The following is a 27,724-nucleotide window of genomic DNA, read 5'->3' on the forward strand; positions in this document are numbered from 1 at the left end:
CCGGGGGGGACGGAAGGGACGTGTCCCCTCCAATATTGGAGACAGGCGCATTTGTCCCACCTAAAAATTATACCAGGGGTAGAAAAATATTTTATTTTATTTTGAAAGCGCAACACAGCGTCTTGTCACGCTTCTTATTCTAAAAAACTGGATGATTGAGCAATTAAAGAATTGATATGATATTTATCAGTTCATTACTGTTCAAAATGTGTTTTCCTTTACATTTACAAATGTATCTTTTTAGTAGAATAAAATATATTTGTGATTTTTTTCAGTGTAGTTAATTTATGACATATTTCTGTTCAAACCATTAACGGATCTGTCAGGTTTCCGATATGTGTCCCCCCCAATGTTAAACTCATTCCTACGCCCCTGGTTCTGCCCATTCTGCCTCCGTAGCTGTCTGCGGTCAGACCAAAACACACAAGAATGACAGGGGCCGTCCTTATGGTGTGTTCCTTAATCCTCGGACGCAAGACGTCCGAGTAGTGATGGGTCGTTCGCGACCGAATCAGTTCGAATGAACGAATCTTTAACATGAACAAACCAAACTGATTCTTCTCTCTCGTTCATCTCATTCGTTCTCAGTTTCGACTCCTCCCAGACCCACTAGTCGCTGACTCGCTGACTCGCCGTTCGTTCACTGACTGTGAGTGGTGAAGAGGGAAGAGGCTTAAGCTACGGCCACACCAAACAAGTTTCGCGCGTAAGAGGCGTAGAAAATCTGCATTTTTGCATAAGGAACCATTGGTTTAGGCGCGTAGATGCGTTACACACGCTAAAGCAGCGCGTTAGCCGCGTTTTTACACGCCCAACGCACCTACGCGCAGAGTTCAAAAAATGGAACTTTTTACGCTCCTACGCGTGACGCTTAGCCGCGATAGCCAATCAGCGTTGAGCTTGACCTGACGCACTGGCAGAGAGACGGAGGACACACAGAAGAAGAAAGAACAGGTCATCGAACATGGCCCCAGTCAACCTAAAATACTGCTGGAACCGGCCATCATCCAGACGGAGTTCCTGGAGGAGGTGGTGAAACTCACCCAGCCGTGAGCGCCTACGGAGGATGTCATGCACCCATACACGGCGGCGTTTGGGTTTCCTACGTTCCTCGGACTCCCACAACAAATAGAGCGCAGCAATGGTGGTGATCTCAGCCATGTTTGTGGAGCAAAAGAAAAATAGCGGGGGAAAATTAAGTTTTGGGCGGGCTCATCTAGCTGCGTAGGCGCGTTAGGCGTGTTTAACTATTTTTGTGACACACAATGATCAAGTGGCAGGTTAGGCGCGTTTGGTGTGGCCTTACGCTGAGCGAGCGTACGATAATACGATTCAATATCAGTGAAAAGCTAAATGCTGGCGGCATTTCTCGGAGGCACGCCCCATTTTTGTCTTCATCTTTCGGAAATCTGAGAGTAGACCCAGAGCAGTGATGACGCTCTCGACAAAATGGCTGCGCCCGTAAATTAAGTCAAAGGTGCAACTCTGAAGGCTGGTGCCCGAGGATTCAGGAACACACTATTATCCCGCCTCTTAAGAACCTTGACCCTGCGTCATATCCCGCCCCTTGCAAGCCCGTCCCCCTAAACCCCCTTTGATTCTGCTGATGTCTGAGCGACACCGATACCCGGCATCAAGTGTGAATAAAAACCCAAAGGTTTTTTTCTTTGTTCATAGTATTAATGTCATGATTTAAGGTCATGATCATATATATTTATATGTGTGTGTGTTATCGGTTATCGGTATCGGCCTTAAGGGGGGTGAAAGTTATCGGTTATCGTATTGGTTAAAGTTATCGTGCATCCCTAATATCATTATAACTGCGCTCGTTTCCCTGATGTAAACAAACTGACCATTTCTTCTTTTTAATTAATCAAGCTCAAACACATACTTGTGATGCGATATGTTAGTTATAATAAATAATTGATTCATTATTATGTGTTGAATCATTAGTATGTCTTTGAACAGGGTTCTATGTGGCTGTGGGCTTTGCCAGTGGAGCGGTCCATATACTGGATGCCTGTTCTTTACACAGCGATGCAGAGGACTGCTTTCATTTCAGTGACAACAGCATCACTCACATCACCTTCTCCCTGGACTCCATGTATCTTGCCACTGCTGTGAGTGAAAAATATTGTATTCATTGTATTTTCTTCATATTGTATGTTAAACTAAATTGTAGGAAACTTTTATATGAAGGAATATAAATATCTTATTGAAGCGGCAAACGACAACAATGTGTTTCTCCAGCTCACTTCTATTGTTGTCCAAAAAGCAAGCAGCCCTTTGCATAGGTCCGCAGGTTCCATGTTGTTTTGCTTTTATAGGGGAAGTCATTGATATGAAGAACATAGAATTTACAGAATGATACTTTAAAAATGTCTTTCATTCACTAGAACAGAAGATGAAGAAGATGAAGTTATGACTTTAATGAATACTGCAGTTCTCTTCTATGTGTTCTCTTCACCTCGCCGCTGTATTAATGCTGGGGTCCTTGCTGTGATCAGGACACTGGGAAAGCGGTTACAGTATTCCACCTGCATAGCTCTCCTGGCTCAACAACACAGCAATGGCAACTGGTTGGACGACACATCTCCCACTACAAGCCTATCAGAGAGCTGCTGTTTGGGGTGCACCTCGACAGCACCCGACCTCGGCTGCTGTCTTTGGCCATGGACCGCAGACTGGTCAGTCCTGGGTGTATTAGTTAGTTGGAGACTGCTAGTCTTCTGTGTTCTAGTCAGTAGGAGATCTAGTAAGCAGTAGGACTAATCTGTCGAAAGACTACCCTGTCCTTGTACTGCCTCCTACTTTTTTGTGCTTTCATTTAGCCTGGCTATTGCCAGACCAAACTCAATCGTGGATTGAGCTTGGTCTGGAAGCTGCTGTCATTTTCTTCAGCACAAGAGGCGTGATCAACGGGCATATTTCAAACAACTCTGTACGCCATGTACATGTGGTCATTTGAGCTGACGCTCCTCTTCAAACCGAAGTTCAAAGGAGGTTGAGAATAATAATGCATTAAAAAAATGGAATGGCTACAAAATGAGTAACAGTGCTGCAGCACAACCTAGGTTAAAATAAGAAAAACAACAACTAGAACCTGAGTTCAGAGCAGCCATAGGAATCAGAGCATAAAAGGTTTGTGTGTGTGTGTGTGTGTGTGTGTGTGTGTGTGTCTGATGTTATTGGTCCATGCTTGTGTATTTTTTGTGTCTGCACCTGGCCCACAGGTGGAGTACGACCTGGACAGCAGTATGGAGCAGCAGCTGTTGGTGCTGAGTGCAGAGCACGTGGAGCAGAGTGCGGTGCCGCAGTGTATGACTTGGTACCCCCCACTCAGCACTGAGCGTTTCCTCCTCACCGCCTCGGACCAGCACAAGATGAAGCTCCTAAACAGCATCACCAACATGTGCAGGTCTCACAGTCTTGGAATCATGTCCATATTAACATCCTCCATTTCCTGTCACTGTGAAGTCATCCATGTATCGTTGCTATATCATTTCAAAATATAGAAAGACTCTTCTGGGGCCAACTTATGAATCTCCGGTCCAGAAGATGGTGGTTCTGCCGGGGTCCAATGACACCTACTACCTGGCCTTCATTACAAAGGACAAGGTGAGGGATTGTTTTCTTTCGGATTACTTTAATTGTAATTATTCCATGTAACTTTCAGTCGAGAAGAAGGGATTGGCCACACTGCCAGAGTATCTCATTTGTTAGTCCAATTACTATAAACCTTAAATCACAAGACCTTTTGGTAATCCATCATTTTTTTTATTGCATTGTTTTAATATAACCTAATACCTTATAGGTGGGGCTCCAGATTCTCCCCCTGGATGGAAACCCCTACAGTAGCCTGGCGGTGGTCTGTCACCCAGGGGGGGTCTCCCAGCTGGCCTGCTCCTTCGACGGCCGCTTCGTCTTCACCTCAGGGGGGGCAGACGGCACCGTCCTCCGCTGGCGTATCAACCCACAGTAAGAAGGTTTCTTATCATATGTTAATTTTCATTTATATAACATTCCAAACCAATATATACTATTCTTTCTGATCTCATTTGAAGTTAAGCAATAGGCAGAGGGTACAGTTACATCACCTCATTTGTGTGTCTTTTTTTTGATTTACTTGGATGTCCCATTAAAAGGAGATGTTCAGAGTTCACCTCGACTCTGCATAGAAACCAATGCACAGCCACCATTGAATGTTGTACGTCCTGGCACTTGTACATTGCACTTATTCGAGGTACTTAATTGTGGAGCATCTACAGTAGCTGCTATCTTTGCTTTACACTGGGAATGGGTTAGCCTAGCGATTGTAATACTTGCACTTGGTTCTATGAACATCTTTACTGTACCGACAGCGATATATTGTTTCACTTCTTATGACAAATGTACTTATTGTAACAAATGCACTTATTGTAAGTCGCTTTGGATAAAAGCGTCTGCTAAATGCCCTAAATGTAAATGTAAATGAGATGTAGCACTCTCTGGACACTGTTGCATGTTGCCTTTAATATTTGATGTCACCACAGTGCGTTACATGCCACTGCCGCCCTCGGAGGCTCCCACCTGGACCCTTTCTACGCCCTGTTGGAGGGAGGAAGAGGAGGGACCCTCTGCCGGGTCAGTCATACCCCCACTAACTGCTGGAGCAGTGCAGTATCGCGGAAACACCCTGTATTCATCCTCTTTAGGGCTTTTGCAAATTATTTAAATGAGAATGTTTTATAACTAGTATTATTAGTATCAATGTATACTAATAATAGGGTTAGTCACATCATGCTTGTACTATTTATTCAAACAGCGGGCTCAATACCGCAGTTTAAATATCTTTTAAAAACCCACCTTTACAAAACCTGCATTTGTAGACAATTTTGATAATGTCCATAATGTCCAATGTTCTATATTTGATCCACTTCTTGAAATCCCTGTTTTAAATGTTACACTTTTCTGGACATTTTTGCCTGTCTTTGCAAATACATTGCATGGCATTTTATTTAGTGTAGCACCTAGTAGCTCTGGTTTTGAAAAGAGCTATAGAAACACACTAAGTTATTATTAATGTTATAATTTTTTCTTATTATTATGATCGCTTTTGGGATGTTTTGCTCCTATTGACTCCTCAGTGTCGCTATACCACTTTAGGAAATGGAAGACCTTTTCTATTACTGCCAGCTCCGTCACCAAGGCATTGACTCCATGGCAACGCGGCAGGTGTCCACTAGTATACCACTAACTGAGGTTCCGTTCCTGATGAGAGCTCTGGGCTTCTTCCCTACTCAGCAAGAGGTACCATGTTTTGCAGCAGTGGCATGTGTGTCGTGAACTTTTTACCCAATTTGGTAACAATAACATGTTAATAACAATAACATGATGGACTCCATTTCTCCCAAATAGAAGGGTTTTAAATTAATAAATACTGGTTGTTATTACTTGCACTGATGCATGCAGTTCAAGTACTGTTATCTTGCATACTCCTAATTATTATTATTATTATTATTATTATCATTATTATTATTATTATTATTATTATTATTATTATATATAGTGCAGTTCAGTTCATTTTGCCATTTGTCCAAGTACAGGTGAACAGTGGCATTGAAATTCTTGTGCGGTTCACTCAGTCAATGATATTTAAAATAAAAATAGCACATAATATTAAACACATATTAAAACAGTCCACAGAGTAAAAAGGTCCACATTCATATAAATATACGAATAAGATAAATATGTAGTGCAAAAAGTGCAATAAAAAGACAATGTGTGAGAAGACAAGGTAGGTGTGTGTATGTGTGTGTGTGTGTGTGTGTGTGTGTGTATGTGCGTATGCATGTGTGCGTCCCAATGGGTCAGAGTCTGAGATGGGGTGTAGTTTGTCAGTCCAGCTTGAATGTCCTCTGCCAGCAGTCTGATGGCTGCTGGGTAAAAACTGTTATGAAACCGCTTCCTCTTTGCTATGATACTCTCTGGGTGGTGGTGTCTCAGCACCCGACCAGAGCTTCTCCATCTGAACAGGGTGTGACTGGGGTGATGTGGGTCCTTGAGAATGGATTACAGCGAATTGTGTACAGGGTGTACATGGAGGGGAGCTTTACGTCTATGATTCTCTGTGCAGTTTTGACGATCCTCTGAAGGGCCTTCTCTCCTTTACTGTTGTGTTGCCATACCACAAAGGAATTCCCCCTGTGAGGACACTCTCCACCAGACCTCTGTAGGCCTGGGTGAGCGGTTGAGAGCTGAGGCCGGCTTTTTTTCAGGGACCTAATGAAGTAAAGCCTCTGCTGAGCCTTTCTCACAGTGGCCGTGGTGTTCTCGGACCAGCTGAGGGTGTTGGTGATGTGCAGGCCCAGGAACTTGAAGCTGTCAACACGCTGCACCACAGCACCTTTGGTGTGTAGGGCTTGTAGGGGGGGAGCTTTCTTCCGGAAGTCCAGAATTAGCTCCTTGGTCTTCTCAGTGTTCAGGACAAGGCAGTTCCTCTCCATAGGTGAGCATGCTGTCCACCAGCTGCCTGTAGTGCGTCTCATCACCACCCTTGATGAGTCCCAGGATAAATGTGTCATCTGCAAATTTGTAAATCTGACAAAGTTTGTGAGAGGATAAACAGGCATTTGTGTATAGTCTTAACAGTCTTGGGCTAAGGCAGCAGCCCTGGGGGGTCCAAGTGCTGATTGTTAGGGCTGTGAATACCCTGTTCCCAACTCAAACCACCTGTGGTCTTTCTGTCAGGAAGTTGAGCATCCAGCTGCAGGTGGAAGAAGGCAGCCCAAGGCCTGCCAGTCAAACTACTAGTTTAGTGGGCAGTACAGTATTAAAGGCTGAACTGTAGTCCAGAAAGAGCATTCTGACATATGTGTTGGGGGTGTCAAGATGCTCCACGGCCGAGTGCAGGGCTAGTGTATTCCACTGATCTGTTTATCCTATAGGCGAATTTGAGAGGGTCAGTTGTTATGGGAATAATGGAATCCATGGCCTTCAGCACTAGTTTCTCAAGACACCTCATGGCAACTGAAGTGAGTGCCACTGGACGGAAATCATTCATGCAGGTTGTGTGTGGGTTCTTGACCATTACTGACCATTTTTGTACTGTCATGAATGTGACAGGCTCTGCTTTAAGCTTCTTGCTGTATGTTGGTTACAGTAGAATGGCAATGTGATCAGATTTACCAAAGTTGGGCTCAGGCACTGCAGTGTATGTCTTTGTTAGATTACTGCAACATTTGTCAAACATGTTTTTCCCTTCTGGTGGGGAAAGTAATGTACTGTAAATATTTAGGTAACACTGACTTTAAGTTACAATGATTAAAATCACCACAAAAGCAGCATCAGGGTATGCATTCTCATATTTACTGATCATACTATAGAGTTCGGACAGTGCCTCTTCCCCATTGGCTGACGGGGGAATGTAAACAACTGTCAGGAGGATGCACTGTAGGATCCTTCACTGTATCTTATTGATCAGGTATTCCAGATTAGGTGAACACAGTTTTGTCACAATCTTGTGTGTGTCTGCTTGACGAGGACAGCAACACCCCTCCACAAGTTTTGTACAGTCGCACCGGAAGATTGCGTAACCTGGCGGTGTCACAGCCTCGTCGGGGGTCGATTAGTTTAGCCAAGTTTCAATTGTACCTAGTGTAGCGGTATCTCCCCGGTATCGTAATTCACTGTGTGTATGGTGTATGGTGCGTATCCCCTTTATGGAAGGGGGCGTGAGACTCACCTGGGGGTGCGACGCGTTATTTCAGGAACGCACCTCTGGCTGTGTGGGGGTTGTCTGTTTGAGGAAATAAATCCGTCGCTATATATTTTCACTGGCAACAAAGTCTCCGTCCTCATTTCTACACATTCCCCTACACTAGCATCGAGCAGTCTTTAATATGTAGTTGTGTGACTAGCCGTGCGTAGACATACGTACACAATACGTACACATACATTGTAAACATACGTATACATATTAATACATACGTAGAAAAGCCTACATTTACATAAACACACCATACATAAATACATTTACATTTGTATACAAAATAATACATATTTACACATACATACGTACACATAGCTAAACATACAAACAGGGCCGCAGCTCCACATACACAGAGTACGCATAGCACGCAGAGCGCGTAGGGCCCCCAAAATTAAGGTTGCTAAAAAAAAGTCATTATAATTATTAAATTATTACAAAAATTACAAAATACATAAATAATAAATAAATTAGTTATGAACAGGCCCATCTTTGTTTTTTCTTAATTTTGTACCCTATCATTTAATTCGGTCAAATTACATGTTTTTACCTCATATATAAAAATAGTCCCCCCCCCGCTTCCCTGAAATGGTACAGCCTTTAAAGCTCTGATCTTTTCGCATCGGAGGTGGAGCATCCTTTCTCAGCGCAGTTTTTCTAAACTGAAACTCTCTGACCAATTTATGACAAATTATGCTTAGGGCCTCCAAAAGCTTAGCATCGGGCCTGCATACAAAGTTTACCTATGTACAAATACAGAGTATAAATACATATACATACTAAACCATATGTAGACAAACATAAATATACTTAAATACACATACATACGTATACAGAAGTACAAATACATACGTATACATACTTATACATTCGTACACATACTTATACATATGTACACATACAAAGTATACAAACATATACATACATAGTATACATACCTATACATACTAATACATAAATACTTGCACATATTTCTTACTACTATAAGATATATGTGCGGTCGAAGGGGGCTTCCACCAGGGGAAGGGGCCGCAAGGGAACCCTTGGGATGGCCGAGGGATTCACCAACTGACACTCGGGACAGGAGGCGCTCCACCTGCCCACCTCCGCCCGAATCCCCGGCCAATAAAACCGAGCCATTATCCGGTTAAGTGTTTTATCGTACCCCAAATGGCCCGCAATTGGGTTATAATGCGCTGCCTGGAAAATCATTTCCCGGCGGCTCCAGGGTACCAGCAATTGGGTGACAACCTCCTCACTCTGGGTGTCACGACCCACCCGATAAAGCCTATCCCTAACCACCACAAAGTGTCGGTAAGTCAGCACTGCATCTGGCTGTACCCGACTACCATCAATAGCTATTACTTGGTCGTAGGCTGAGCGTAGGGTAGCGTCTCGAGACTGCTCGAGGGGAAAAATCCTCCACGGTGGGAACCTCGGCACTGGGACTTCGGGTTGAGGACTCCCTGCCTCCCACTGTCCCTGAACAGCGTTGGACGCCCCCGCATCGGCGCAGAACACAGCACACGACTTACATGTCCCTATCTGACGTGTCCGCACCCCCGTAGTCCCCCTAACAGCCTGTGGAAACCCTGCCCAATCCAACCCTAGAATCAGGGGATGCGTTAGGCTCGAACTAACCGCCGCCTTGGTTCTATGCTTTTTCCCCCCATAACGAATTTCGATAGGGACCAGGGGATACTCGTGAACATCCCTGTGTATACACCTCACCGGAACGCTAGATGCCTCTACCAATGCCTCGGATCGCACCAGGCACTGATGGATCATGGTCTGCATGCAGCCCGAATCCAACAGTGCCTGATACGTACCCTGCTGTATCCTCCCCGGGATACTGTACGCCTCGCCGGGACCGTGGGGAGGAGACGGGGCACCGGTGACGCGGACAACCTGGCCCACCTCCATCATAGGGCACTCCTGCCGGAAGTGGCCAGGCTGTCCGCACCGCCAACACCCCTCCCCTGCCGTCTGAGCGACCATCTGGGGGGGGGGGGGAGGTGGTTCACGTGCCCGCTCTGACAGGGGGGCCCCCCATTTCGCCCTCGGCACTGGGGTTGGCCTGTCCCGCCGCAGGGCAGCTGCGGGCTTGGTGTTGGTGGTCGCTGGCCCGTCAGAAGGGGGGGCAAGTGGCTCTCCACAAGGTCAACGGCAGCCGAGAGGCTCTCGGGGCGGTGGTACCGGACCCAAGCGGAGGTTCTGGCCGGATCCCCTCGATGAACCTCTCCAGGACTACCTGCTCGACGCTCAATCCGGCGTGTTCCGGTCCGAGACCAGCCACCTCCTCGCTTGGTCCCGCAGCTGCTGGGCATTGGCAAAGGGTCGGTGCCCCTCTGCGAACGTCAACGCCCGTAACCGGCGTTGATGTTCCTCGCGATAAAGGCCAAGCCGGTCCCGGATGGCCCTGGCGACGGTCTCGTAGTCCCGTTGGGCCCCGGCCGGCAGACTGTGGGCTGCGAGCTGGGCCTCCCCTGTCAGGAGTGGCAGGAGATGGTGAGTTCACTCCTGGCGAGGCCACCTAGAGACCTCAGCCACTCCCTGAAAGGTCTCAAGGAAGGCCTCAGCGTCGTCTGCCTCCCCCATCTTTGGGGGAGCCAAGGACTGGGCTAGCTCCGTGAGCACCTCGTTCTGTGCGTGCTGTAGCTGGCTCTGTCGTTCACACTCGCTAGTGGTGACTGGTCCATTTTCCGCACTCAGCCCCACATTGGGCTCCACTGTAGCAGATCCACAGAGCACATGGACACCAAGGTTGCTTTTCAGCAATAGCAAGTCATTTATTTTGACTATGGACAGTTCAACAAATCACTAACCATAAATCATAAATCGCGGTCACAGGGAGCGTTTCTGGGGATCTCTTGCAGCGACCGTCCATGTGGTTCAGTCATTCCTCTCTGCTCCCGATTCTCCTCACTACAAGATAAAGCAGGCACATAAAGACACACTCCCTGATTGGTCTGATTCTGAGCAGGTGCCCGCAATCAGACCCAATCCACCCAGCAGATCCGGTGTGCTCCCAACATGCCCCTACTCCCTCTGCAGGCCAGACGCCGCACGTTCCCCCACAAAATTGTATTGCGGTTGAATATAGTCTGTAGTATAATTACCTATTCGTATGATTCATTATTCTCCATCCTCTTTACCGGAAAAAGGCTTTGAGTAGGCGAGTAAAGGTTGATCATCAAGTGCTGGTTCGCTGCTCCAAGACTTCCAGTGTATAATCTTCAAAAATCAGTACCGGTTTTCCCCTGTACTGTAGTTTACCTCTCCGTTTGCGGGCCTCTCAAACGACCAATTCCTGCTCTTGATAGCGGTGGAAGCGAATAATGACAACCCGTGGCTTCCCCCCCGGGGTGGGTTTGGCCATGAGGGCGCGATGTCAAGTTCAGGGGGAGTTGGTAGTATTTTGCTGCGGAGTAGTTCCACAAGCATGTCCAAAAAGAAGTTGTCGGCCGAGGCCACTCAATAAACTCTGGCAACCAGATTATCCTGATATCATTCCTCCGGCTCCGACCCTCTAAGTCTGCTGTCTTAGCTGCTAGCCTAGCGTTGCTATCAGCTAACTTGTTGCACTTCCAAGCAAACACATATGCTCTTCCATCAGGTTAGCGTTCGACTCCACAGAGAGGATGCGCTGACCGTGAGCTTCTACTGTGGCTTGGGTTTGTGTCAGTTTCTCTTCCAGAGATGAGAAGGCCAATTTAATCTCAGATGAAAAAGCAGCTCTGTGCTCCTCTAGCAGCCCAGCTATGCTAGCAACACAGGTGCACACCACACGTGCATAAGCTTCTTCCCTTTTGGCGTTGTCTTTCTTTGAATGTTTGCCTGGTTGCGAGGACATATTGCCAGGTTTATATTGATATCAAGTTAATTGTTTGCTGGTGCGTATTCGAGGATGGAGAAGTAAAAGTTATTATTTTTGAAAAAGTAGTGGGAGAGCGAAGCTAGTGCGGTCACTACATTCCGATCCCCAACTGGAAGTCTCTGTTCTTCTTAAAGTTCCCATGACATGCCAGCAAGTGTGAGGTTGATTAGCCGTTACAATCCGTCACACATCTAGGTGGACACGCCCACTTATGATATCATAAGGGGCAGATTTTCAAAACGGCTTGCAACAGCTAATCACACTCACACCTAGGGGCATATCATGACAACTTTAAGTTTTATTATTTCTTTCTTTCTTGCTTTCGTTCTTATTCTCTACAAACTTTGGGACCTATCTCCTTCCTCAAATTTTCACCTAGAGACTCCATTCCAATTTGATAATGTTCAGATTAGCGCGTATTTTATACTTAATTAAGATATAACATACTTTTTAAGATATTCTACTTTCAAAATACTATATTTTACAATGGAAGTCAATGGGAGAACAGCAGAGCCGTCCGCCCATTCTCACACTTCAACTACTTCAGATTCCTTCAGAATAATTTTTCTATCTTTAACCTTCGTTTAACAAATCAACACACTTATATTTTCAATAATCTGAAAACAGAATATCGATGTAATTTATACTTTTTTTCAGAATAACAGTTAAAGCTTAATTTCCCTACCCGCTTCATATATTTCCAGTTGGTGTCCTTTAGTTACATTGAGGCTTGAGCGCGAGGATGTTCAGGCAGTGTTGCCAGATTGGGCGGTGAGGCTGGAGCGTGATAGCCCAAGGTGGCCATGAAAGGTAACCATTGCGGATGTCGCGGAGCCTAAAAAACGTCAATATTTAACCTAGAAACACCATGTCAAGCTTAAACAGTTACATTATTTCATGTGAGTGGCGCTAAAATGATTAATCGTTTGGAAATATGATTGTTATATATCGGCGTTTGTCTGTGGGGACCCCCGTTTATATGGCTAAAGGCTTGCTGTCAAGTCAAACTGTAATGAATAGACTAATGCAAACTTAAAATCACAAGCGCAGAGTAATTAAAGTGGGCGGAACCAATGCCCCTGCCGAGTTCCACCCGGAGCTTTAAAAAGGGGACACAAACACAAAACAGGAAGTTGACTTGCGGCTAAACTTGAGCAGTATAAACTTAGAGACTGTGAGCAGGCCTTTGCCTCAGCCGGTAAGGAACTGAGCTTTGAAGGAACTGAGAACTTAAATCTCCTGCTGCTGCTGCAGTTAACATTAGCTTAGCTTTAGCCACATGGCCGGCAGCAAGAGACTCTTGCTGTGTCTGAAATCGCGCACTTCTACACTTACTTTTTTGAGTGCACTTTGCGCAAAAACTGAGAGTTTGCCTAAAACGCAGTGCACTGGAAGTACCTCGGTGGTGCACTCAAAATGATCTAAAACTTGTGAGTGTGGACTGATGGACACTTTCCACCCTCAACGGCCGCCATCTTGTCTACGTAGCAGAGAGGGCGGGAATTTCAAATCTGAAAATGGAGGACATTGTAACATTTGAGACCAACGTGCTCTACAAATGTAAGTAAAATTACACATATTTGGTTTGTTTTTCAGTACAACTACCATGTTTTAGGCTGTATCCAACCAGGGTTTTTATGGTGTTAATTCTGTAATCAGTTGATATCAAGAACGATAACGTGAATACTGCTAGATCGCTAATAGAGGCGACTAACGGAAATGATCAAGCAGACAAAAAAATACCACCGAAGAAGAACCGTCAAAGTGCAAACTCATTTTCGGTAGGTGCGCAGAGGCTGGTTTGACAGTGCACTGTAGAAATGAGAGCACTGCGCCTATAAGTGTACTGTAGGGATAATGAAGTGTACTCAATGTAAGTGCACTTTCGTAAGTGCGCGATTTCAGACACAGCATCTGTTTTACCCTTTAATGTCATAATGTGATGTTTGTAAATGTGTGCAAACCACATTGGTTAATGGTTATATTGGTTATTATTGCTATTATTGGTATTGTTAGTTAACCAAGATGAAAGGGTGATGGTGATGTTTGCTATTTATGTAAAGTGCATCCTGCTTCGGTGTGGTAGAAATCATGGTGAGGTTAAGGGCTAATGTGAGCTAATTGCTAATGCTTTTAATGCTATGTATGGTGTTGGTTTAGATAATTGCACTTTGACAATCTGGTGAAATAAATATGATAATATGTGTTAAAAAGAAGTTATATGATTAAGCTGAAAAACTGGTAACAGCGGTGGCATTATCTGTAGTTTTCATGAAAAGAATTGTCTAAATTATTTAAAAATGAAATAGTTACTATGATTTGGAATGTACAGATATGTGTAATTTTCTGTTATTTATATTTCGTTACAGTCATTTGTATATTTTCTCTTTTTGTGTTTCAAGGTTTTCGCCTGCTAAAGGACAAAACTGTTCAAACCTTAGACCTAATAAAAAATCCAAATGGCTGAAGCAATAAATCAAGTGGAATTGAATGGCTGAATCGGTCAAAATAAAAGGATAAAAATGGAAAATAAGTGTTTTGGTCATTGAAATCCAGTTCATCATTTCGGGGTGGATGAATCAGATCCCTTTCAAGCGGGGAACCTGCACAAAAACATTAGAAGACTTGACAATGAAAAACCGACCAGGATATTTGGAGAACAGCGACAGTTGAGTCAAAATAAATCATGACTGATGAAGTTATTGGAAAATCAGCTGAGCAGCTCAAGGTGGAGAAGACAACAGCAAAACAAGCATTCTCTCGTCTTGTTAACAGCATCATTAGGAACCATTAAGAAATGTCTCAAGAGGAGCTCAGGAACAATTTCAACAAACTCGAGCAACAGGCCGAAAAAGTCATGGAAGCCAATGACGATTTGGAGGCTGGACTCATTGCAGAGCTGGAGGCGGAGCTGGACACAGCTGAAGAAGCTGTGTTAACAGAACAGCAAATAGCCGACCTTGCAAAGACTGCAAAGGAGTGTGAGTCAGAACTAAAAGAGGTCAAAGGGCTCATCCAGGACACTCTATGGGGAAAATTTGAAAATGTTGAATTATCCGCTTCACTACAGACGTGGCAGATAGTGCATGTGAACGTGCTGCTGCCACCGCACCACCAAATTGCAACCAAGAAGCATATGAATTCATGCTCAACCTCCTGGATAAACTGGTAGAGCAGTGGTTCTATACCGCGTACCACCACAGAAAATATTTGTCTCCCCAAGTACCACCATTATGACAGATGTTATAAAATATAACAACATACAGTAGTGTAGGCCTGTGGCCATATTCAGTTACGCACATCTCATACAGGAAACACATTTATTCTTAAAAATAATATTATTTATTGTTAGCTGTTGTCAGCTGTACAAAGTGGTAGTACTAGAACAGAGACACGGAAACACATACACATACACACACAGCAAGTGAGAACATGATCTCATGGTGAATGTATTTCCATTCGTAGAGTGGCGGCTGGTGGTTTTTAAAGTGAGGGGGGAAGGACTGCGTGAGTGGTTGCCGTTGGCCTGCTTGCACTGGTAGTGGCATATGGTGGCATAAGTATGTGAGACTCATGTTGTTTCAGGGTGTTTTGGGGAACTACAAAGTAGCAACGAGGGATAATTAAGTGAATTGATACAAATCCATCAGTGGCAGCATTGTACTTTGAAAGCTGGTGGGCAGCATGTCTTAGACTACAAGGGCAGAAGGAAAGGATGCAAAGCCAATTAGTCAAATCAGGTCTACTCTTGATTTGTAAAACTAAATACAAAATAGGAAGCTATTGGTTGTAATTTGGCTATGTTTATTTTCAGCTACAATTGTTATAAGAAAAATGAAGACACATGAACAAAAGTGATGCCATTTAAAATGCATCATGCTCTGAATCATTCACTAACATCCTTTCCAAAATATCAAACAGAATGGTCAGAGTAACAAACAATTAAAAGAACAAGAACATTATTTCACAACTATTTGCATGGGCTGTAAGCCTAACATTGTTTGAGGCAATTGTGGATGTTAATGGATGTTTCAGAATGTTGGTCAGGGTGTTAAGCCAATTAAGATTGAGGGTCTTCATTTATAGATCAAGTCAATCCTCCTCGCGGGCTCCGCAGCTCGGCCGCAGGCTTGTTAGCTCGGCCACGGGCAGCCCTGCCCGGCTGAGAAATGCCAATATAACCGAACAGAGCCGCACTGTACCGCAACGAACAGTAGCGCACCACTCGGTGGAAACGAGGCATAAGACTGAGTGGGTTCGTTGGTTCTCGTAGCCTAGACTTGAGGGGTTAACCCCTCCCTTCAGGCTGCCCCACAGCCAGGGCTCCTGTTTATTTGTTCATAGCGCAGCCATGTGCTATGAACAAACGTAGGCGGGATCCAGATCCCTTAGCTAGTCACACACACTCAGAGGAGGACTTTCCTCCTCTCTCCCATTGAACCCCATGCTATTTACCGACCGCCGACACTTTCGGGGAAATGAATAGGAGTCAATGGAGGCTGAGGGAGGAACGTCCTCCCTGAAGTAATGTCAATAAGAGATAGGGGGTGCTAATGTCCCTTTACCGAGGGAAACGAACATTACATATACAAAGCCATCAATGTAGTCATATTTAAGGGCATTAATTCATTAGTAGTCTGGGCAATCTACATTTTTTATTCTCAACAATGTTAAGGAGGATCTTCCTGCCTCTCCTCACTGGAGAAGCCTCCACTGATATGTGTATATGTATGTATGTATATATGTTTGTATATACACATATGTGTGTGTGTGTGTGTGTGTGTGTATATATGTATACACACACACACACACACGTATGTGTATATATGTATGTACATAAATACATATACAACAACTACAAGTATGGATGCCAGCAGGGACCTCTTTGCATGTCTTTGCTTAATCAGATGAATCAGTTATTAGAACTGCTAGCGATGGTTGAACATGAGCGAGAATTTATCCGGTGATGTTTTTTAATTGTAAGCTATAATGTATCGTAATGCAAATGTTAGAATGGTTGTTAAGTTCTCTTCTTAGTGCTTGCTGCAAGTTCACTTAAGTCTATCAATGAAATGGGCAGCCATTGTTGTGACGTGATCTCGGAGGACTTTCTTTTTTTACTTCCGCACAAAGCTCTGAGCGACAACTCTGGCCCAACAGAGTGTTCAAAGCACTTTCCTCCAAGCTTAAAGGGGTCCTATTATGCTTGTCTGTTTTTTTCTTCTCCTATTGCGCTTTATAAATGCGGTATATAAATGGTTGGCAAAGTTACAATACCATAAAATTCCCGCAAGGGGGAGTAAATGACAAAGCACTGTTACCGAGCTACCTAGAAACGGCTCGTTGGGATTCTCTCCGCGGCTTTCTTTTACTTCCGGTACATGGTGACGTAAGCATGAACTTTTGCTGGAAGTCAACGGGAGAGCGTCATCAATCAGCTTTTGCTGCGTTCCTGGACATGCTGGGGTCGGGGGGAATGGATCAGATTGCAAAACAGAGTTTGAGTAGAGAAGTAGATGGACAGAAAGACATAATACTATTTATATATTATATATTTTATATATATATTATATACTTTGTTTGGACACAGTGAGAACCACCAATTGATCTTCAAGGCAATTCTGCAGTTCCTGCACAATACAGGAATGTATGTAAAAATCGAGTTCAACATCTGACCTGTGGAGGGCAGTAATACGATGAGCAGCGTCTAAACTGTCGGAATTTTCTAGAAGACAGCGTCATCACCAGATGATTCACTATCAGTCAGAAGAACAGTTCGATTTCGCTACTCCCAGCAAGTTTTTCTTAACAATGACTAGAAGGTGTTTTCTTGGTTGTGAAGGGACCTCTCCCTTGTATGGTTTGCCAAAGTCAGAGCCTTCACGTAGCCGTTGGCAAGATTTCATTTTTAACCCTATTCTCCCGACTTTACCAAGCCTTTTTCTGTGTCGCCTCCACTTCACGGATGGCTGCTTCAGCAACCTGTATTTGTGCAGCACTGGATTTGCGAAGCTGCTAGCTCTGAGGGAAGATGCTGTTCCAACACTGTGTGGCCCAATGGGTGAATATGTCTCTCAACATGTAAGTAAACCTATAGTGATAACAAAAGTGGTTAGTTGGGGTAATTAACCCTACCATTTCCTACCATAAAATAATTCATTCTGTAGCTAGCTGCTAGTCTTGTCGGCTTGTTAATCTTCCGCAAACTTTTTCGCAGGATCTCAAACTACAATTCTAAACTGTCTGTAAAATGAGAGCTAGCCTTAGCCTTATGTGAGGTGCTACAATTAGGTGGGTTAAATGGTCACAGTTCTTGTTTCAGATGTTAGTTTGTAATGTGTAAAATAATTTTCGTCATGATTTATGTGTGATAATTTTAGCAGGACTGCAGTGCCCATCGTCGCCCCTTCCAACACGTCGGATACCAGACTGACACGCCTCAGATTATATCGACAGGAACCCAAACAAACTCGCCGATGGGAATGCATTCTGTGGGAATACAAAGTGCACGGTTGAAGTCGACATCAGTCAGCCCAAAGTTGTCCATGGGATCGCTAAAGGCACATGTAAGAAGCAAAGGTAGGCCTATGTAGCCACTATGAGTTTTTAGTGTCTCAGTATGCAATCCATACAAAACTTTGTGAGCATCTTTTTCCTGTGTATTGGGATGTCGTATTTTTTTTTTCTTGGTTTACCTTGAATCTGCAGTCCAGTAATCTATTTAAACATTCTCCCTTGCTGATGTTGCTAGAATATGGGCTATACACACATTCATTTATCACATAATTACTTTCTACCAACAATTTGATAAAAGCATCTGCTAAATAACTTCATAACCAAATAGGATATGGTTTATATTTGCAAATGGCTTCTTTTATGTGTGATGGGTAACCAAGGTTTACTCTGCAGTGTTACTCCAGTACAAAGGAAAAAAAACAACAGCTAAATTATTATTTCCAGTTTCTAATACGATTTGTTTCTGTTATTTGTAGCCATGCAGACCCAGGTGTCTCCTGTCAGTGCAGACTTCGGAACAACCTCTCATTTGCCAGACTCACTGCTGACTTCAACACCAATAAAGGGCCCAGGCTGGCGACCTAGCAAGAGACCACGGCTTGAGTTGGAGGAAGAGGAGGAGCGTGACTCCTCCAGTCATTCCACAGTCTGATACTGCGTTTTGCTCCAAAGAATTGGGTTTTTCCCTTCATGGGAATGTCGTGCAGGTAATAATTTACACCATCTCGTAATTGTGAAAGCCATTGATTGGAATGATTGTCAGGCACACTCTGTGTTGTTTAATAGCTGTGTTTTTTTTTTACTATAGGTTGTATCTAGCATCAATGCACCACAATGAAAATGCATCACAGGAGAAAGCTACAACTTCTGCAGGGCAGGCTGTTTACAAAGTTGTCTATCTGAAGGCGAAGATAGGGGAAGGTTTTGTGAAGCCCATGAAAACAGATCCAATATTCAGTAAGTTTGTAAAAGATAATCTTTAAACATACACACACACACACACACACACACACACACACACACACACACACACACACACACACACACCAGTTTACAGATTGTAATGGCTACATTCATTAGTATGTTAATGCTATATCTTCCAGACTATGTACATGAACTCATGAGGCTGCTCATGGAGGTTTTTGAGGACCCAACATCATTTGAAGAGGAAATGAAGACTATCCCCATCCCTCCAGACCTTTCAGCGGAATATACACAGACTCCAAAGGCTGAGCTGGTTGCCCGTCACGTCTCCGGCTTCAATCAAGAGGTGGTCTGAAGCCTACGTAGTCACCAGAAGGGAACTGCTGCCGTATCCGCTGCACCACACATGACGGGATGACGACCCGACAACTATGTCCTAAATATCCCCAACACCAGCTTACAAAGCTGCGATAGGCAAGAGGCCTGAAACGGCTAAGGGACAAGGAGCAGAACTTTCTGTTAAACTGTTTTCAACAATAACCTCTTATAGGCTGGGCCTATACTGGGGCTTACTGTGCACCCCCCACCTCCCAACGAAACCAACTGTTTTTGAATGGTCTGACCATGCTGAACATAAAAAGATAGTTGGCTTCATTGGGAGGTGGGGGTGCACGGTAAGGCCCCGTAGCTCGCGGCCTAATAGTTTTTTTCTGTTTTTCTTTTAATGGTAAATTGATTCAAATCACATAATAATATTAATAGTATATTATTGCTTTGGTTTTGTTTAGTAGGAGCTTACAGCCAAAATTACTTACTCTTCATCTGTTGTGTGCCTCACAGGTCCATAATCATACTTGTAAATATTGTAGATATTTTGTAGACTGTGTGTTTAGACACACAGGCTCTAGGCCTGGATGTTGTGTCATGCAGGTTATTGATTCTGGCACTTGTCTCATTCGTCTTAGTAAACACAAGGGCATAAAAGGGCCCCTTTAAGGTCCGAACCTCCCGGAAACTCCGACCGTTTTGAAGGTGGCATTAAGCTCGGAGGAAAGTGCGTTGCCCCTTCATTTCGGTGGGGCAGAAACTACTGGCGTATTACCACACCCACAATTTATATATTTTTTTAACATGTATATTTTGAGCTACATTAAAACATGTTTACTAATCTAATGGTGAGTACGAATTAAGAATATACGAATAGCCTTATGTTACTGCGCGCTTTTGAAGTGCCATCCGCAAAACTCGTCATATGATGTCGGGCTAATTAGAATAGCCTATGTGCAATGGGAACAACAACTAGGTCTGCAAAGTCAAAAATTTCAAAGGACAAATTCAACATTATAGGGAAGTTATTCCTCAATATTTTATTTTAACAATCTGCTGAAGTACATACAAATACCTGCTGAAAAAAAAAAAGGGCGACAATGCCTTAACAATTCCTAAAAATATCCGAATGTCTTTTTTCTGTCAATAGACAACATACTGTAATGACCTTGCACACAATGATGTCCAGTCATGAATACTTGAAGGAACTTTTAAAGGTCCCATGACATGCCACCAGGTGTGGGTTGATTAGCCGTTACAAGCCGTTTTGGAGATTTGTCCCTTATGACATCACAGGTGGGCGTGTCCACCTAGATGTGTGACGGATAGATGAGCAACGTTTGCTACAGTCCACTTGGTAGGCTGGTAGACTGATCTATCCAGCACACATCTATGTGGACACGCCCACCTGTGATAATCATAAGGGACAGATTTCCAAAACGGCTGGTAACGGCTAATCAGCCCACACCTGGTGGCATGTCATGGAACCTTTAATGATACAAAAACCAGGTCACTGAAACCCGTAACCAACGGCAAAAATCCACACTAACAACGACCGGTTACCCGGGCAACCCCCAACCCGGTCCCTTCAACGTGCAAGCCCCCACCCTCCAGTTCTCCCAAGGCCCACCCCCGGCTGACCTGATGATTCGCCCCCCACACTATTGACAAGAAGAACATTCAAATGCATGCACATAGAACAACTGGCATAACGGACAACGAAATACAATGCAACACATAACATACAAACTCTTTAAATGTCCCAGGGTCACTACAATACTATAAGCTTACCAAGTGCATTGCAAATACGTTAATGAAAAGTAGAAATAAAACGTAGATAGGCTACTATAGCCAGGCCTATACAGAACGCATTTGGCAACATCACAGGGTTTCCGCAGGGTTGTTAAGGGTATTAAAAGGTAGTAAATGAAATTAGCCCAAATTAAGGCCATTAAAAAGGCTGGGACAAATTTCAAATTATAAATATGTACACTTTACGTTGAAAGTGTAGACGTCGCGATTCCCTTGAAACTAATGGCGCGGTGATTATTCTTCAAAACGAGAGCTGGTAAATTGTGAAAAATGAATTAAACTGTAATCAGACAACGTGGTTATATGCTATAGACCCTAGAGTATCTGTGATATAAAGCCTGGGACGAATTTTGAATTATAAATATGTACACTTTATGTTGAAATTATCGACTGTCGCGATTTCCATTGAAACTAATGGCGCAGTGATTATTCTTCAAAACGATAGCTGGTAAATTGTGAAAAATGAATTAAACTGTAATCAGACAACGCAATTATATGCTATAGACCCTAGAGTATCTGTGGTATAAAGGCTGGGATGAATTTCGAATAATAAATATGCACAATCTATAACGTTAGCTCTCTGGCTCATAGATCAGCGGACTAGAATACCTCCCGTTGCCAAGTCGTAGCTAAGGTCCGTCCTATTCATGTAAAAAACGTTATATTTGGATTGTAAAACACATGAAAATATAAATGAATGATCTTCATTTCTTTTCTTTGGCAAGTGACCATGGTATAAGCGGGATAATGCCCTTCAAGGTGTCAAAAACATGTTTGATCGATCGTAATTAAAGGGGCTACTTTTTAAGCGAGATAAACTCAGAGTTTACGTTTAATAAGCATGCAATATGAATACGAAAAAGCATAATTATTAAAGTATTTGAATTGTTTTATTATGTTGGGAAGCAAGAAGTAGAATAAATGGGATAATCAGTTTTATTAAAAGGGTTTGTGCAACCAACCGCACAACAAGACATGATTGCGGCTCTTGTCGCTCTCGTCTTTCTGTAAATGACATGCTTGTAGAGCGGGGAGTGACGTAGAATGATAATCCCTCTCTAGAAAGTACACTGGTTGAATTTGTTGATCAACACTATGAATGGTAATTGTAAAATGACACACCTTGTGAAGATATTGTTTCGTTTTGGCAAGGAGCCGTGTAATAATGTATAGAACGTCGCCGATCATTATCGAAAGTTTTACCCTTCAGGGCGAAGCAAGACACCTCCGCTTCGAATCATGGTCCGGTTTGCCCTGTCTGGGATTATTTACCCGATAATGACCGGCGTTCTGTACTAGAACATTATCCCTAACATATATCATATAAGTCCAGACCAACCTAGCGGTTTTGCGCAAGAGACATACAAACGTAGGCTTACCACTTTTGCCACTTATGCCATAGGCCTATATACAGTACATTTGGATTGCATGATAGGAATAGATCTATTCCGATTAGAAATCGAATCGGATCAGAAGTGTCCATGTAAACGCAACTAGTGTTGTGTGGAACTATTACTACGCAGTACTTTTTCATGTAAAACCTTTACACAGTAATAACAATTATAACGAGGTAATTATAACTTAACTTCAACACTGGACACAAAAACTCTCTCTCTCTGGCACTCTCTGTCTATGTCTACTTTGTAACATAATGATTGGATGGACCAAGTCCCGTTGGGACATCTTGATTAATCCAACTCCTATGGTCTCTCTCTCTATTGAAGTTGTGCTGGTATTAAAAAATATGGTTAAGGTATTAAAATAGGTATTAAAAGTTAGTAAATTCAATTTAAGAATTTCTGTATAAACCCTGCATCAAACAAACGAACATAGCTTATGAGAAATCATCAATCAAGCTATCAGGAACTTGGCCCGACGATCTCATGTGTGCAAATTTCTCAATAACAACTCTGTTGAAATCAGGTATGTCCTGTGTCAGTCGCTTTTCGATGGACAACACTGTCTATGCGTTCAGTCTGTCCTGGGCCCCGTTTTCCGAAAACATCGTTAGCCTAAGTGGATCGTGAAATGCGTCATACGAGCATCATACATTTTTCACACCATTTCCCGAAAGCATCGTTGGTAACGAGCGTCGTGAAAACGCTCGTAGCTAATGAGGACTCCAGGGGTACTCATAGGATGCTAAGAGCATCGTTAGCCTACTATAGCCTCAGTGGCGTCACCAGCGGACATTCCGTGTATTGGATGCGTTTTATTAAAACACATCCAATACCACGGAATGCCCAGCTGGTGCAATTTCGCGCAGCCGAAATGTAGCGATCAAACGCCACGTCACAAGCCATATAATAAAATCAAATGATTCCATTGCTCTTGTGTGGGAGGTTGCTTTCGAGCTGCACTTGCTGTCTCCCTCTGATTTTAATTCAACCATCGTGGTTAAAATGTCCTCATATTGATCAATGACAGAAGACATAGGCTACTGTAGACATGCATCATGCTGAGACCAGCGGGTGTCTGAGAATTTCTGCAGGCGTTTTTTGTTGCGATTGTCTGCATTAAGCACTGTAGGCGCTTCGGTGAGGCTGTGATGAAGTTCACTATTTATTGGACCCTGTCTAGACAGTAACGAACATCCCTGACCATAGTTAATCGCGTTTGTAGTCTACACTCAGACGTGAACTCATTATTGCATGCGCGTGTCTTCATTCATAAAAAAATTAAAACATTTGGGAGTATGCATAATACAAATTATTCTAAAGAGGTCAGAGACTCCGTGCGCAGCCCCGCCTTCCCAAGTGAACCAAGAAAGCCTGGGCCGTGATGAACGGGGGATTTGACCTCTCAGTTTTGCACAGGAAACTTGAGATAAGAAGGGGAAATCGCCGGGCATGCCAAGCTGCGACCGAACCAGCTCGGCAGTGTAAAAAGACCTATAGCCTACTCCATCCTGCCCAACAATATGGACTAGAGAGTGCGCGCCAATCAATGAAACCTTATGCGGAATCAGATAGGCCTAATCAATTGTGTCTTAATATCTTTAGCATTCATATTATTGCAGTCTATTCTTTTCGTAGGCCACTCTGCTGTTGGCCTTCATGGGGAGATATTTTAACCCTTTTTAACCCCATTTTCCTGCGACATTCCTGCGTCTCCCCCTCCTACATAGCCCGTTTCAGCACCGTGTCAGTGGACAGTTACAATCCTACGAACCTCGTGAGTGCAGTGAACGCGCGTTCATGTTAAGAGGAGTTTCGGGAAACACTCCAAAGAAAATCATGATGGTTTGCAAGATCCATCGTGAGAATGATCGTACGAGCGAAGATCCATCATTATCAGGAAACGAGGCCCAGGGCCATAGTATTTCTTAGGAATGTCTTAATTCGTTTGAGCGTTGAAAAGCATCGCTCTGAGTCAGCTGTAGTCATGGGCGTAGTGATTAGAATGCAAAGTAATTTCAACGTTTCAGAAAACACCTCCATTAAGTTGTTCTTACTAAAAAGCTGAAACAATGCCATTGCGCTGCTGCATGCTCTGAAGTCAGGGTTCTCATAAAGAAGAGAAAGCTCTGTTTGCAGATGTGGTTTGCTCAACGTTGGATAGGCATCAACTGCCTTTCCGAGAGCTGCTGTGGGGAAATCTTATTCATTTCAGTATTCAGGAAAACGCTCACAACAGTACAGCCGCAGCCAAGTGTCCAGTAAATGTAAATCTATCTGTTGCATTGGCAATTACAGTGTCACACACTTCATATCCAATTCTCTGCAAGTCTGGGGCTCCACCACGTCGAGGCGCGTCAGGAGTGAATTGCGCAGAAATAGAAGGCACTGAATCACAAAATTTTGAAATTGAGCTGACAAAGTTTTCTACGATCCTTTGAGTATGCACTACATCAATGTTTCTCCTCTGAAGCTGTGCAAAGAGTGTATCTACACGGGACAGTATGGTATGGAACAGCTCAAGATAAAAAAGGAATTCTTTGTCACCCAGCATTCTGCAGTAGCCCTTTTCCTCTCTGATTGAGATTGCATCAAATTCTGGAGATACTTGAATAGTATTAAAGCATTCCAGCAAGAGATCCTTATTCTCATAGAATGTACTGACTGCGCGACTATGAAAGTTCCAGCGTGTCTGGGATGCGCGTGGCAACCTCCTTGCTACAATTCTGTCCAAAGTGGTAGTTCTCTTTGGGGAACGTGAGAAAAAGGAAGAAAAGCCACTGGTGTCAGAGAAGAAGCCACGCACAGGCGTAATTGAGGAAACGGCCTGTTGCATAACCAAATTTAGTTGGTGTGCATAGCACACATAGCATGTCCTGAACCTTCCTCCTCACTCCACCTGTTGCTCCTCGCATCGTAACTCGGTCATCACATCATGACCGAGTTACGATGTCCTAAGTAATTTAAATCTCAGAATGGGCAGACGGCTTCAATGGGACCAACTGTAGAATATGATGGTTTGAAACTAAAACTGTGATTATGAAGAAAGTTTAAATGATATCAAAATTACGTTTAGATATTATTAAAGATAGAAGTGTTTAGATATGTTAAATGGTTGAGAACCATGAACGAAGATAAACTTTTGAAAATCGATTGAGTTTCGTCTCAAACAGTTGAAGTACCAGACGAAATGGGAGGACTGCAGAGCCGTCCTCCCATTTACTCATCCCATTTCCTTGACTCCAATGTTAAAAAAAATTGGAAAAAGCTGAATAGTTTAAAAAGTTGAAAGAGTTGAAAAACGCTGAATAATAGCCATCATGTCGTTAAAGAGCTGAACGTTTTAATAGTTGAATGATTTCTCTAGCTGAAAGTATGGCAGAGGAGTTGAAGACCAAAAAACGGGAGGAAGAATAATAAAAATAAGAATAAAGATTTCAATATCTAGACATGTGAATGCTACAGCATTCACACTAACTAGAAATTGCATTTCCTGCAAAAAATGCGTGTGAATGCTCAAGGCTGAATGAAAAGCGCAAAGCATTGCTGAAAATGAAGAAATGTAAAATGAATTGAACTGAAGAATCTGAAAGTAGTAGTAGTATTAGCTGAAGTAGTAGTACTAGTTGCTGAAGCAGTAGTAGTAGTAGCTGAAGTAGTAGTAGTAGCTGAAGTATAAGTAGTAGTAGCTGAAGTACTAGTAGTAGTTGCTGAAGCAGTAGTAGTAGTAGCTGAAGTAGTAGTAGAAGATAAAGTAGTAGCAGTAGCTGAAGTAGTAGTAGTATCTGAAGTAGTAGTAGTAGCTGAAGTAGTACTAGTAGTAGCTGAAGTAGTAGTAGCTGAAGTAGTAGTAGTAGTAGTAGTAGCTGAAGTAGTAGTAGTAGCTAAAGTAGTAGCTGAAGTAGTAGTACTAGCTGAAGAATTTGTGGTAGCTGAAGTAGTAGGTAGTAGCTGAAGTAGTATTGGTAGTAGCTGAATTAGTAGCAGCTGAAGCAGTAGTAGTAGCTAAATTAGTATTAGATGCTGAAGTTATAGTAGTAGTAGCTGAAGTAGTAGGTAGTAGCTGAAGTAGGCTAGTAGGTAGTAGCTGAAGTAGGCTAGTAGGTAGTAGCTGAAGTAGTAGTAGTAGCTGAATTAGTACTAGTAGTAGCTGAAGTAGTAGTAGCTGAAGTGTAAGTAGTAGTAGCTGAAGTAGTAGTAGTAGCTGAAAAAGTAGTAGAAGCTAAAGTAGTAGTAGCTGAAGTAGTAGTAGCTGAAGTATAAGTTGTAGTAGCTGAAGTAGTAGAAGTAGCTGAAAAAGTAGTAGAAGCTAAAGTAGTAGTAGCTGAAGTAGTAGTAGTTCAAAATGTTAAAATCGAAATGGAATAAAACTGTGTGTGTGTGTGTGTCTTAAAGAGAATGGCGGAGCCATTGCGTGTGTGTGTCTCTAAAGGTACGGCCACACTGAACGCGTTACGCGCGTAAGATTACGCGTGTAACGCGCCTAACCTGATCATTGTGTGTCATAAAAATGGTTCAACGCGCCTAACGCGCCTACGCAGCTAGATGAGCCCGCCCAAGATTTATTTTTCTTTTGCTCCACAAACATGGCTAAGATCACCACCATCGCTGCGCTGTATTTGTTGTGGGAGTTCGAGGAGAGTAGGAAACCCAAACGCTGCCGTGTTTGGATTCAATAGATAGAATCCAAACACGCATTGAATTCATAGAATTCAATGCAATTCACCGTTCACTAAGACACCGTTCACTTTAGGCCTACTCACAGGTGTGTGAATTGACCTGGATATGAAGCGTCCGTAGCGCAAAATAATATTTGTTTCTAAAGAGAAGACAGAGCTCTTCTCTCCTCTCCTCTCCGTTTATATGCTTTACTCAGGTGTGTGAATTGACCTTGATATGAAGCGTCCGTTGCGCAAAATAATGTAACATTGTTTTTTTAAAGAGATAAGACGGAGCGCTCCTCTCCTCTCCTCTCCCCTCCGTTTATATGCTTTACTCACAAGTGTGTGAATTGACCTTGATATGAAGCGTCAGTAGCGCAAAATAATAGGCTATGACATTATTTTTTTAAAGAGATAAGAAGGAGGTCTCCTCTCCGTTTGTATGCTTTACTCACAAGTGTGT

General features: G+C 43.3%; 1 protein-coding gene across 1 annotated transcript in view; it reads left to right on the plus strand.

Moving 5' to 3' along the window:
- Nucleotides 1-27,724, plus strand: part of cfap251 (cilia and flagella associated protein 251) — a gene marked incomplete at both ends in the record, with an annotated part of 52,855 nt that overhangs the window by 22,673 nt on the left and 2,458 nt on the right. Inside the window, 7 exons of the mRNA XM_079731249.1 lie at nucleotides 1,969-2,120; nucleotides 2,508-2,687; nucleotides 3,234-3,418; nucleotides 3,516-3,618; nucleotides 3,815-3,978; nucleotides 4,533-4,623; nucleotides 5,146-5,289. Of these exons, the coding sequence (XP_079587375.1) occupies nucleotides 1,969-2,120; nucleotides 2,508-2,687; nucleotides 3,234-3,418; nucleotides 3,516-3,618; nucleotides 3,815-3,978; nucleotides 4,533-4,623; nucleotides 5,146-5,289 (1,019 nt within the window). The remainder of the gene's footprint in view (nucleotides 1-1,968; nucleotides 2,121-2,507; nucleotides 2,688-3,233; nucleotides 3,419-3,515; nucleotides 3,619-3,814; nucleotides 3,979-4,532; nucleotides 4,624-5,145; nucleotides 5,290-27,724) is intronic.

The sequence above is a fragment of the Pollachius pollachius genome, assembly GCF_949987615.1.
Source record: "Pollachius pollachius genome assembly, chromosome: 1".
Lineage (NCBI taxonomy): Eukaryota > Metazoa > Chordata > Actinopteri > Gadiformes > Gadidae > Pollachius > Pollachius pollachius.